At 55.1% G+C, this 12,148-nt stretch overlaps 1 protein-coding gene across 11 annotated transcripts in view; it reads right to left on the bottom strand.

Annotated features, from left to right (window-relative positions):
• Positions 1-1,284, bottom strand: part of TLE3 (TLE family member 3, transcriptional corepressor) — a 45,823-nt gene extending 44,539 nt beyond the window's left edge. For 8 of the 11 annotated variants that reach the window (XM_007467848.1, XM_007467850.1, XM_007467852.1 and 5 more), the window contains exons 1-2: positions 972-995; positions 309-409 (exon numbers count right to left, since the gene is read on the bottom strand). In XM_007467848.1, the coding sequence (XP_007467910.1) occupies positions 309-409; positions 972-995 (125 nt within the window). Of the gene's footprint in view, positions 1-308; positions 410-873; positions 914-971 lie in introns of those variants that run through there. The other 3 variants (XM_007467859.1, XM_007467849.1, XM_007467856.1) reach the window with 3 other exon arrangements.
• Positions 1,285-12,148: the final 10,864 nt, after the last annotated feature.

Raw genomic sequence — 12,148 nt, 5'->3', positions numbered from 1 at the left:
CGGGGCGGGGGGGGGGGGGGGGGGGGGGGAGACGGGACCCCGACGCTCGCTCGCGACCCCCAGAACCCGGAGCGAGCCGGCTCGCGCCCCTCACCCTCACCCTGGGGGCGGCGCAGGGAGCCGGGAGGCTCTGCCGGCAGCAAAGGGTTAAGGCGCCGCGCTCGGAAAGGGGAAACAAAAGGAGGAGGCCCGGACTGCCCCGCCGCCCCGGGGTCGGGGGCCCGCTCGGTCCCCTAGGGGTGGTGGCAGGAGCTGCGGCGCAGACGCCCCCGCCCCGCCAGCCCCGGGGCGGCCCCCACTGGCCTTACCTGTGATATTGAGCTTGCAGGAACTGGAATTCGTCTTTGATCCTGTCACAAGACTCAGCCACCGTGAATTTAAATCCCGGCTGCCCGGGTTGATGGGGAGCCTGAAGCCGGCGAGGACAAGACAGCGGAGGGGCGGAGGCGTCAGACCCGGCTGCAAGCTGCCCAGACCCCTCACTGGCTTTCCCCGTTCTCCCCCCGAACCTCCCCCACCCACCCACCATAGGGGCCGCCCTCACTGCCCAACACCTTTCCAGCAAGTTTCTCAGCTCCCCGACGGGGGTGGGGTGGGGAGGGGGGGGCTAACCTCTCCCTATTGGCCACGGGGCTCCCATCCTTTTCACGAAGGGGCTCCCATTCCCTTCTGGGGCGGGGGAGACACAACGAGTGAGTTGGGATACTTAGGCGAGGGAGCGGGGGACAGCGTGAAAACAGTTCCCCAGGACGACTGGCAGCCCCCCACGCCATTAGGGCGGAATTAACCTCCTCTCGTAACGGCGCCCCCCCCATCCCATCCCCTTTGTGTGAGCGCGCGCGCGCGCGCACACACACACACACACACACACACTATAAAGGTAGCAACAAGCAAAATGGAGGTGCCAGATAAACTGCCTCGTTTACCCTCCCATGATAGACGATTAAATAAACCGAATTGCAATTACTCACCGGATGTCTGCCTTGCGGATACATGGCAGGGAGGGGTCGTGATTCCGAGAGCGTGGAAGCGCCGAGAGCCCGGGCAGGGAAGATGCGGGGGAGGGGGGAGCCAAGCCCGAGCGGGGGGCGGCCGGGAAACCGAGAGCTCGCCCCCGGCCCCCCCAGCCCGCTCTCACACCGAAATCCCCGAGTCAGCGGAGACAAAGAGCCGCGAAGCAGGCGGCAAAGTCGTCGGCGGGCGCCGAGGCCGGGCGGCGGGCGCGGGCTTTGTGCACCTAGGGCTCGGCGGGCTGTGGCCGGCCGCCTTCCCCCCGCTGCGTGGAGCGCGTCAGAGCCGGGGGCTGAGCGGACATCGTCGTCTACCCGGCGGGTCCGGCGCGGGGTCCCGAGGTTAGGGGGCCCCTCCTGGGGCAAGCGCGGGCGCCCTCCGGTTCACTCAGCGCGTCGCGCCAGGAGGGAGGCGCGCCGGGGCAGCCCCAGCATCCGGGGCGCGCGGGTCCGATCCCAGGGGCGGCTCTCGGCGAGAAGAGGAAGGAGGCAGGCACCGGGGTGGCGGCTTGGGGCCCCCCGCCGCTCGGAGAGGAGAGCCTGCTGTTCTGTCTGCTACTGCCGCCGCCGCTGCAAGCCCTTCCCAGGGCCGAGGAGGAAACTCCGGGCTCAGTAGGTGGGAATCAACCACCCTGGCATCCTAACTCCAGCAGGCACAGGAAGCCGCATCAAAGGGGTCCTCGCTGCTCCCTGCTCGAGCGCCGAGTCCCCACCGAGGAGCGCTCGGTGCCGCCACCGCCGCCTCGGAGCGCGCAGGCAGGAGAGCGCTGGAGGGGAGAAGCAGCCCGAGACCGGGGAGCTCTGTGGCTTCCTTCCTTCCCCTCGGCTCGGCTCTCCTCTCGCGCCCCGACAATCCCCCCAAACACACACACACACACCACACACTCGCACCAAAAAAAGTGCCCCGGACCTGCGGATACCACACACAGACAGGCGAGGGAGACGAGCACGAGGTCTGAACTGCCGCGAGAGCAGTTCCAAATAGGGACTGAAAAGTAACAAAATAATGTGGCAGCTTCGCCCAGCGCTGGCCAATGGGAGCGCGGGGCCCCCACGTGGGGCGGCCGGACTCGGCCTGCGACTGGGCGCCGCCGGGCGCGACGTCACAATGCCCTCTTGTGTCTAAAACTATGCATGAAAAGTAGCAATCAGGCCCAACCCGCTGGTGACTTTCGCATGGGAGTGAAAAACAGCGCTCCTCAGATCAGGAATTAACCAAAAGACATATAATAAATAGATATATATTATAGTCCTGGGCTGCTAGGGTTTTTTTCCCCTCCTCTCTTTTTTTTTCCCCACGATCTACTAGCAAATAATTATTTGGCGGGAGGGGGAAAGAGGGAAGAAAGAGGAATAATAACAAAAGAAAAAAAGACAAGCTGTACAGTCTTCAAAACCTGTGGCTGGTAGTAACGTATCAGTTTATTCTGCAGTGGCGGCAAACGATACCTCCCTCTAATCCCATTAGGTCTGCAAAGCAGCCCAATTAGATACTATAAAACAAACAAAATCACTTTGTCACTTTAATGTTTTCACAAGATTTCGGACTGATAAAGTGGTGGTCCCAAAGTTGCCCCCCACCTTAAAAAATTTGCTCGGAACTGAGGGTGTCCCTTTCTTTACGCCTTCTCCGGCCCACCCCCGACCCCACGGCCCCCAGCTTTTCTTCTTTGTTCATTTGTCCTTCTTTTCAGAAAGCCAAATAAACAGCCTCTTTGATGTGCAGCGGCTGCCCCCGAGAAGTCGGAGGAACTCTAGCCTGGCGGGCACCGCAGACGGAAGAGCCCGACTCCCGCAGACACCCTGCTCAGTCCACGCTGTCCCCACACGGGGCTCCTTCCCGGTGGAGACGGCTACGCCCTCGCCGCAGCTGCTCACCGAGAGCCGGGGCCAGGGAAGCAAAGTCGGGAATGCGGTGGCGGCCTGGCCTCACCACGGCCCGGCTGCTCCGAGTTCCGACCCGGTTTCCTTAGCCTGCCCTCGGCAGTGTCACCGCGTCGGCGGAAACCTGCGGAGCGGCGCGTGTGCGAGCCTGTGGGCGGCTCGGCAGCCAGCCTCGACGCCCCGCAAGGCGAAGACGCTCATCCGCCCCCGCGCACTCCTCTCCTACCCCCGCCGCCGCGCCTCCGGGACCCCCCGCGCGGTCAAACAGGCCGCTCGACACTGGGGCCAGTTTGCCCGCACACCGATAGCCCCCACCTCTGGTGCTCGGGGTTACGTCAGGGCAGACGGGCCTGGGGGACGCGGCCCTCGAGAGTCTGGGTGGGCCAGGTGGGCCCCCGGATCCTCCCCTCCAGCATCTCCGCGAACCCGCACGCACCCCGGGGCCGTCGGCGGTCCCCGGATCTATATTTTCTCCTCATTAGGAGCTGGAGTTCGCTTTTGCATCTTAATGAGGAGCTGAGAGCGAGCGGGCGCTCGGAAGCCGGTGCGATGGGAGTTACACGTGAACACCCGCCTCGGAGTTGAACCTCCCCGCGTCCGTTCCGGCCGCCAGCCCCGAACCGTGCTCCTCTCTTCATTTATTTATTTTCCTAAATAAAAACATAAATCGTGTGCTGCACGCACCGAAGGGCGGGGGAGGAGAAGCCCGGCTCAACAGATGCGAGCATCTGGCCGCAGCATTCATTAGACACAAAATGGCTCCGCTTTGGAGCTTCCTTTCCCCCTCCCCGTTCTTTGCCCTCCCCTCTACGTCACGGGTGGGCGCACCCGCTTCCCACCCGCCCCGCCCCTTTCTCGCCCCTGCCCCCACGTGGGGGTCGCCGACCCCTCCCCCGATCAAGGCCCGGAAGGCCAATCAGAGACGGCTGATGGGATTCTCTGTTACCGATTGGTGAAGCTGCCGAGCGCTGTCAGTCCGAGACCAAGGCTGTCAGTCAAAACCACGCGGGGTGGGGGAGCGCTGACAAATGCCGAGGCTTCTGAGCCTCCCGCTTGCAAATAGTGCTTGGAATGGCTGCTTAATTAGCTTTGAATGGCTTTTCCTTCCAGCTCAAACAATCTGTCACTACCATGTGGTATAAAGGAGCCATGCATAAAAAAGTAAGCAGAGGCTAAATATCAATTTGATTTTGTGTATCAAAGGAATATTTTATTTTTCTCCCTAGTAATGAAACGTATCAATTTAAATAATAAAAGGTAAAAACACACACACACACACACACACACACACACACCCCAAAGAAAAGAAAAAAAGAAAAGAAAAAAAGAAAGAAAAAGGAAAAAAGCCAAACTCCACGGTTCTCCGACTCCTGTGCAAGCCTGAAACAGGTAATTTCTACGGCCCACGTTCAGGAGGAAGCCTGAAGCTTCCCCCCACCCTCCCCCCACTTTTAAACTTACATTAAGTGTTCTGTTGTCGTCCAGAAGTCTAGAAAGAGTGATGGGGGAGGGGTGGCAATGTAAAAGGAGGTGGGGACGGGGAAGGGGGCAAACTTTAAAGGGAGCTCTTTGAAGCTGCTAATCAAAGTGGAGGGGGGGTTTAAGACCCCATAAACTGGGGCTCCCGCAGCAGGTCTCGATTTGGGAGCTGAGAGAAGAGCGGGGGAGAGCGAGTGTGCGTCTCGCCCGGATTTATTAAACACAATGCCTTCAAGATGCCCGGGACGCGGCCCCTGTTCCGGCCTTCCCCCTCTCCGCTCTCACTCGAGACCGGCTCCGACGGCGCCCGCCCGCAGTCGGCCGACGAGCCCGGGCCCTAGGTCAGGTCTACGCAGACCGTGGCCAGAAGAGACGTCTCGGGTTTGGCGTCGCTCCTGCCCCGACGTCCACTCTCCTAGGGACCCCATGAGCGGAGCAGACTCACGTCGAATTCACCTGTGAGCCCCAACCCTACGGCCAGCGCCAGGCCTGAAACCTTGGAGGAGCCCGCGGGGCTTGTGATCGACCTTGTTTTGCAGGGAGCCGCCTCCTCTGCAGGGCCCGACTGGACTACTCCGCCACCCAGACCGAAATGATAACGGCGCCCAAGCACTTTCTGTGTACAAGGCAGGAGGACCCTGCTACCCAGGCGAGAACTCTTCATCCTCACCTCACTCCTGAAGGAAGCGGCCTGGCTGGTAGTCCATTGTATAGAGTAAAAAAGAGAAGCCGAGAAAGTTCAGTAACTTGCCCCAAGCTGGGCAGAGGTGTCAGGATTAGAGTCCAGGGCAGCGGGCTCAACAGCCAACTTCAGCGCCCCCTTTGCTAGCGCGAGCTGGACCGGGGAGAGCTTTTGCAAAAGGAAAGGCATTCATTCATTCATATTCACTCATTCATTCTGAGGGTCTGGCGATGAGGTCAGAGGCCCAGCTCCCCAGCCCCTGGCTTCTACTCGCTCTGCACCCAGCATCACTCCCAGCTCTGCAGGGCTGTCTGGGCCTCCTGCCTCAAGAGGAGCGGAGAGGTAAGCAACCAGGCCAGCACCCCTTTCAGCTCGCCACCGCTCTACCCCCCCACCTTGCCACCCCACAAATTAGGAAAAACAAGGAGAAAAATAATTTTTTTATGCTCGAGAGAGAAAAGAAAAAACATGTATACAACACCCCGTCCAAAGCGCTTGACAATTATTTTTAAAGAAGGAGGGGAGTGGAGAGAGAGAGTTCAAACGTCTCTGTCTCCAGTTCTAATTGGAAACGTTTCAACTGTTTATGTTACAAGAAGTGTCAGGGTCATTTGCTACCGGAGAGCTGACTTTTCATTGGCTGCTTAATTGAGTACCTCGGAGTCCACCCCACGTGGGAGAGGAATTCCTGGCATAAAAAAAAAAAGTCACCCGGTGAGACAGAAAGTCCGGCCTGGATTTGCAGAGCGGAGGTTCCCCAGCCCCTCATTTGAGGTGCAGGGTGGTTGGTGGGTAGCTGTTTGCCAGCTCCAAGAGCTGCTTTTCTGGTTTTTAAAAAATAATTGTCAAACACTCTAGATAAAGTGTTAATATATGTTTTCTGCGTTTCCCAGCAATCAAAGGGTCTGACTGAGGTCAGCCACTGGGCTGTGGCCTCCTATTTGAGGAAGAGCTCAGTACCTTGGGTGGGTTTCAGATCGCTCCCTATCATCCCTCCCCGCCCCCCCGCCCCCCCCCAGCCTCCACAGGCTTTGATTTTCTAAAGGTCTGTTGTTGGGACTGCCCAAAGGGAAGAGAAATCTTTCTCTCCCCTCTCCCCTTTGGTTGATTCTGTAAGGCTCCTCTGATGTTTGGCCCTTGACTCCATTGCTAGGGCAGTTCTGTCCCCCCACCTTCAACACCCCTACCACCCCCCACCCCCGCTCAGTCATCCCCAGCCTTCGTCCACAAGTGAGCACCTCACCACAGAGTGAAAGGAAAGGGAATTTTTATTTATTTAACATACTCTTACATAGTCCTTAACTCTGTCCCAGACACTGTTCTAAGCACTTGACAAATATTAACACACTTAATCCTCTCACAGTGAATGAAGTGGGTACTATCAGCATCACCCCTATCTTACAGAGGGGGCAATTGACATGCAGTGGTACAATGACTTGCCCAGAGTCACTTCAGTGGCTGATGGACTTGAACCCAGGCAATCTGGCTCCAGAGTCTTCAGCCCCCACACTCCACTGTGCAAGCATGGCTTTCCTGGGAATGGAGATCAGGGCTGCAGGACAGACCACAGGAAACTGGAGGGGCCCCAGGAAGACCCAGAGGGAGCTCATCCTGAAACCACCTATTTTCAGGGAAGGGAACTGAGTTCTGAGAGGCTGGGGAACTTCCCAGGGTCTCCTTACCCCTCTTCCAATTCTCTGGCTGGTTCCAGCTATGTGACCTTGGGGGACTTATTTAATCTTGCTAAACCTCCATTTCCTCATCTGTAAAGTGGAGATAACAATCCTGTCCACCTCAGAGGATTGTTTTGAGGACTGATGGAGATAATGCATGCAATGTACTTAGTACAGAACCTGGCACATTAAGTGATCAATAACAGCCATGTTGGTCATGATGATGATGATGATGATGCAGAACCATCAGATGATTCAACTCCTTGCACATATTTGTGGGTGCCTGCAGAGATGAGGAAGGTCTAATGTCCCAGCCCTTGCAGGGAATAATCCAGGCAGTAGCCAAGCCCCAGTGGGAACACTGCAGCTCGTTGGAGCCCCTCCTGAGGTCATCAGGCCTTCCCCTCCCTCTCTGGAATTCCCATTCTTTACCGTGGTCCTCAGATGACCTTGGACATCCATACTGCCCAAGGACCCTTGAGGTGTGTGTGGGAGGGGGAGGGCAGAAGGGAGGGGGAAATTCAAGTCTAAGCCTTGGAGGGGTGAGGGCTTCTGGCGGCAGAGAAGTCTGACTAAACAGCAGTGGAGACCATAGCATTTCTGAGAAGACAAGCCACAACAATGAAGTGTATGAGTGTAAAGTAGTCTGGCTCTGAGGGAGAACAGGAATTGTGAAGGGGGCGTTCCCTGAGGGCTCCCTGGAAGGGTGGAGCTTGAGCTCAGTCAAGAAGGATGGCCAGAAGTGCCAGTAGGTAAAGGGGACCAGGCTGAACAAAGACTTGTAACAGAAACCTTTCCCCCTCAGCCTGCGCCAGGGTGCTTTCTGCTTCCTTGGATCCCTTCTGTGTTTTTCCACCTGACAACGTGCTTTGGCTCCCTTCCTTAAGACCCCTGCCCTCATCCCACCTTCTATGTCAGACTCCAGTGAAATGTGGCTCTAAAGTCTCCTAAGTTCAGGAGAGAGGAATACACTCGTTAGTACTGTGTGGCAGCCCCAGCCTGGGCATCAGGAGGCCTGAGGATCTGCAAGATCCTGGGCAAGACCCTGAAATTCTCAGGGTCTCGGTTTCCAGATCTGTAGAATGGGAACAGTGACACTTGATTGCTTACCTGGCAAGAATTTACAGAAAGCCTACTCTGTGTAAGACCTCTTTGGAGGTACCAAAATCTAAGGGAAGCCTTTGCCTTTGGAACATACACAAGGCAGGACAACCCCTAATTCCAGGCTGCATGTAGGCCCTAAGAACCAAATAGAGTCCATGCAGGGAAGCAGTATTGGGTAGAAGGGTGGAGGTTGACAGTCAGGGAAGCTGCCTATAGAGGGTGGCCCTCGGTGTGGCTAAGTGGAGAGGAAAGTGAGAGTTCCAGACAGGGGCAAAGGTGCCCAGCCGGGACGTTCTAGAGAATGCTGGGGATGGTGTGCTTGCCTGGTGGCCCAACTGGCAGAGGAGGCCCCCACCTCTCTCCGGAAAGCTAAGGAATCCGGGCAGTAATTTAATGAGCCCCTCATGTCTACCTGGGACTTTGTGCTGAGTAGGCATGGAATGTGTTTGTTCACCTGTCTTTAGCAGAAGCTTAAGTCTGGAAACATTCTCCCAGCATTCCATCCAAAGCCGAGCTCCACCACATCCTGCTGTTCCCAAGGTGCACTTTGCTGACCTCCACTGACTAAGGGCGCAGGGTTTCTATGCCTCATGCCGGAACCGGGTAAATATTTATCGAAGTGATTGGGCGTCCTAATTAAGAGATTTGTGCCATTTCTTTCTTTCCTTTATAAGGATTCAAAAAGGAGGCTTAGGAGATTAAGAAATATTTTGCTGGTATTAATGCATCCAACTTCACAAGGGTGAGGCCCATGCCGCAAGAATTATCCAGGCCAGCAAGAAGAGGGGAGTGCTCTGGGTCAGGCTGGATGATTCAGGGGGGACCGTCACTGAGCACACGTGGTCTTTGATGGTGGGTGTGGGTTGGGCGAGGAGAGAGCAGAGGATCTGTATTTGCCTCACAGCTTTGATTTTCACTTCCAAATCTGCTCTCAGCTTTATATCCTTTTAGTAAATGAATTGATAAAAGTCTGTTTGTCGCATACAGGCAATAACAGTGAAGAGTTTGTTCATCCAGTGTGCTCACCTATACTAGTGGTTCTCAACCAGGAGGGATTTTGTTCCTAAGGGGATGTTGGCACTATCTGGGGACATTTTTGGTTGTCACAATTGTGGGTTGTGGTGCTACTGGCATCTAGTGAGTACAGGCCAAGGATGCCTCTAAACATCCTACGGTGCACAGAACAACCCCACAGCAAAGAATGATCCAGTCCCAGATGTGCATAGCACTGAGGTCCAGGAGCCCTGACAAACCTGTCTCACCTAACCTTAACAAGCAGGGGGATCTCTCTCTGCTCCTATTTTGCAGATGAGCAAACTGAGATACGAAAAGGTATCACTTGTCTAGGAGGTGAAGAAATGGTTGTTGAACTCAGACCCTCTATCTTCAAACACGGGATCAGGGTCTTTGACCCCTTTTCTTCTCTTTTCTCTATTCTCAGAGAATAGAGCTCTACCAGAAGGTGATTAGAACCAACTAGCTCTGGCATCCTCCCTTGTGTAGACTTTAAGCCATTTTAAAGGTTGCCCTACAAATTAGCAATTACGTAGTTGTTCAAATAAATTCTCTCTATGAAGGGCTGGCTCTAGACAAGGTCGTGGGATTTCCTGGTAGCTCCTCCAAGTGAGGACATTAAGCCTGGCCCCTCTGGGCATCTGTATTACACTGGGAAATAGGAAAGTAGCTGTTGGCCCAGCTCTGAAAGACATCCAGGTGGAAGGCTAAATAGGATGAGGTTGTGTAGAGTTCGGTGGGGGAGGTGTGGCCCAGGATTGGCATAAGTACACTTTGCCTTCTTTGGAGGTGCCTTTGCTGGAATGAAGGTCCTGCAGGAGGGAGCCTGGGGCAACTTGAGAAGGGTGGGCTGGGGCAAGGCTGGGGGTACAGAGGGAAGAGAGTGACGGAGGCTGTGAAAGTCCAGGCTGCAGGTGGACCTGGAATTCTGGGAGCATGGAGAGACGGGGGCAGTAGAAGAGGGAGGGGCTTCTGATGTAAGAAAGAAGGAAATAAGGCTGATATACCATTTCAGATTTTCATGCTGGAGTAGAATTGCAAAAAAGACTCATTTTGAAAGTCTGGAGGACCAACTTGTTGTTTGACCACTAACCCACTGCAGAACATCTGCAGAAGGAGGCAAGGTACAAGCAAAACGAAAGCCGTGTGTTCAGCTTACAGCACTATCATATCTATGGACTCGTAAGCAACACACAACATGTAGAGCAGGGAAATACCTCCATTTGATAGATGAAAAAACTGACGATCAAGGACAGAAAGTGGTTTGTACACCACCGCACAAGTTGATAACGGTGAGTTTGACCAGAATTAGGCCTTCTGGAGTTGGAATAACCCATTCGGGTTTTTTTTTTTTTTTTTTTTTGCGATACGCTGGCCTCTCACTGTTGCGACCTCTCCCGTTGCGGAGCAACGGGCTCCGGACGCGCAGGCTCAGAGGCCATGGCTCCAGGGCCGGAGCACAGGCTCCGGACGCGCAGGCTCAGGGGCCATGGCTCACGGGCCCAGCCGCTCCCCGGCATGTGGGATCCTCCCGGACCGGGGAACGAACCCGCGTCCCCTGCATCGGAGGGCGGACTCTCAACCGCTGCGCCACCAGGGAAGCCCCAGTCAGGTTTTTAAACTGTGCTCTAAGGCGGTCCTGGGATCTGCAGAAGTTGATGGGGTGGGAAGGAGATGGGGAAGTAGAGAGGGTGGAGACAGGGATCCCCTCCCCCACTTCCGTTGGAAGCGCTCCAATTCTTTATCTGTTTAATACATTAGGTTCTACAAAATACTTTGGGGAAATAAAGAAGAGGTTCTGGAGCTAAATAAGAACTGTTAGAATCACTAAACTACTTGATATCTGTCCAGACATTCTCAGCTGTGACTACAGAATTTCCTCCCGCTTAGTGAGAAGGGCTCCAGAAGCCCCGTGCGCTGGGAGGGGCACTGCCGATGCCTCATAGCAGAAGGCCTTGCATTGTCTTCACACCTAGGGAGTCCTTCGCGCTAATCTGGCTTCCCATTTGCGCTTGTGAAATGGCCTAAGAGGAAAGGGAGACTCTGGGAGGCTGAGGGCCACTCTTAAACCCTCAGAGTGGGTTGGATGGCTCAAAGGGGAGAGCTGTAGATAATTCTGGGCCACCTCCCTCCCCACCACCCACACCTGACCTTTTATAGAGGACAGAAGGGAAACCCAGGGAGACCCAGGGATCTGCTCAGCTCAGGAGTGGGAGACCTGGGGTTCCACCCCAGCCCTGTCCAGCTGCAGAGTCGGTGCTCATGAGCATTGAACTGCTCTACCCAGTACCACCCTGCCTCATCAACCCACCATTCCTTTGTGCTTGGAAAGTCACAGTGAACTAATGCTCCACTGTCTGCTAAGCAAGGCCCTGGCACTTTCTGATACATCATCTTATGTGTTACCTTGGCCCCCAGCACTCATCATGCATTCCAACTTCCTTACTAGGCACCTTCCTATACTGCAGAGGCTGACAGCTAAACATCACACTTCTAGACTCCTTCATTGCAAGGGCCCTGAACAAAAAGACAGTTCAACAATTAGATGCTCACGAGCAAGATAGGAAAGCAGCAGTACGGCAGAGACCATCTCTGGCTACCCCAATCGTTTCTGAATGGTGATGTGTTTGTAAAGATGGTGGTTTCTTCTGCACCCCTGTTCCAGTATCTAATTGCTAGCTTCATAAGTGTCAAGGGTAAGTTGTGATGGGTAGTGCAGCTTTCTAAGCTCTGACTCTTGGTAACAGCAGGTATTCGTCAAGTCAGAGATGCTAGAGGTGGCCATCTATTTCCCCATCCTCCTGACTGTGCCAGGCAGCCCTCCCACCAAGGCTCCTAGAGGAAAGCATGGGGGGAAATCCTTCATGACATTGGATTTGCCAGTGATTTACTGGATGTGACACCAAAAGCACAGGCAATAAACACAAAAATAGGCAAATGGGACTATATCAAACTTAAACCTTCTGTGTGTCAAAGGAAGCAATCAGCAGAGTGAAAGGCAGCCTACAGAGTGGCAGAAAATACTTGCAAATCATATATCTGATGAGGGGATAATATCCAGATTATATAAAGAACTCCCACAGGTAAACAACAAAAAAATAGATAACTGGATTTAAAAATCGGCAAAGGGGGCTTCCCTGGTGGCGCAGTGGTTGAGAGTCCTCCTGCCGATGCAGGGGACACGGGTTCGTGCCCCGGTCGGGGAGGATCCCACATGCGTGAGCCATGGCCGCTGAGCATGCGCGTCTGGAGCCTGTGCTCTGCAACGGGAGAGGCCACAACAGGGAGAGGCCCGCGGGACC

Source organism: Lipotes vexillifer, unplaced genomic scaffold, assembly GCF_000442215.2.
Source record: "Lipotes vexillifer unplaced genomic scaffold, Lipotes_vexillifer_v1.1 scaffold792, whole genome shotgun sequence".
NCBI classification, from domain to species: Eukaryota; Metazoa; Chordata; class Mammalia; order Artiodactyla; family Lipotidae; genus Lipotes; species Lipotes vexillifer.
Note: the sequence above shows the minus strand (reverse complement) of the source record. Positions and strands in the feature narration are given on the sequence as shown.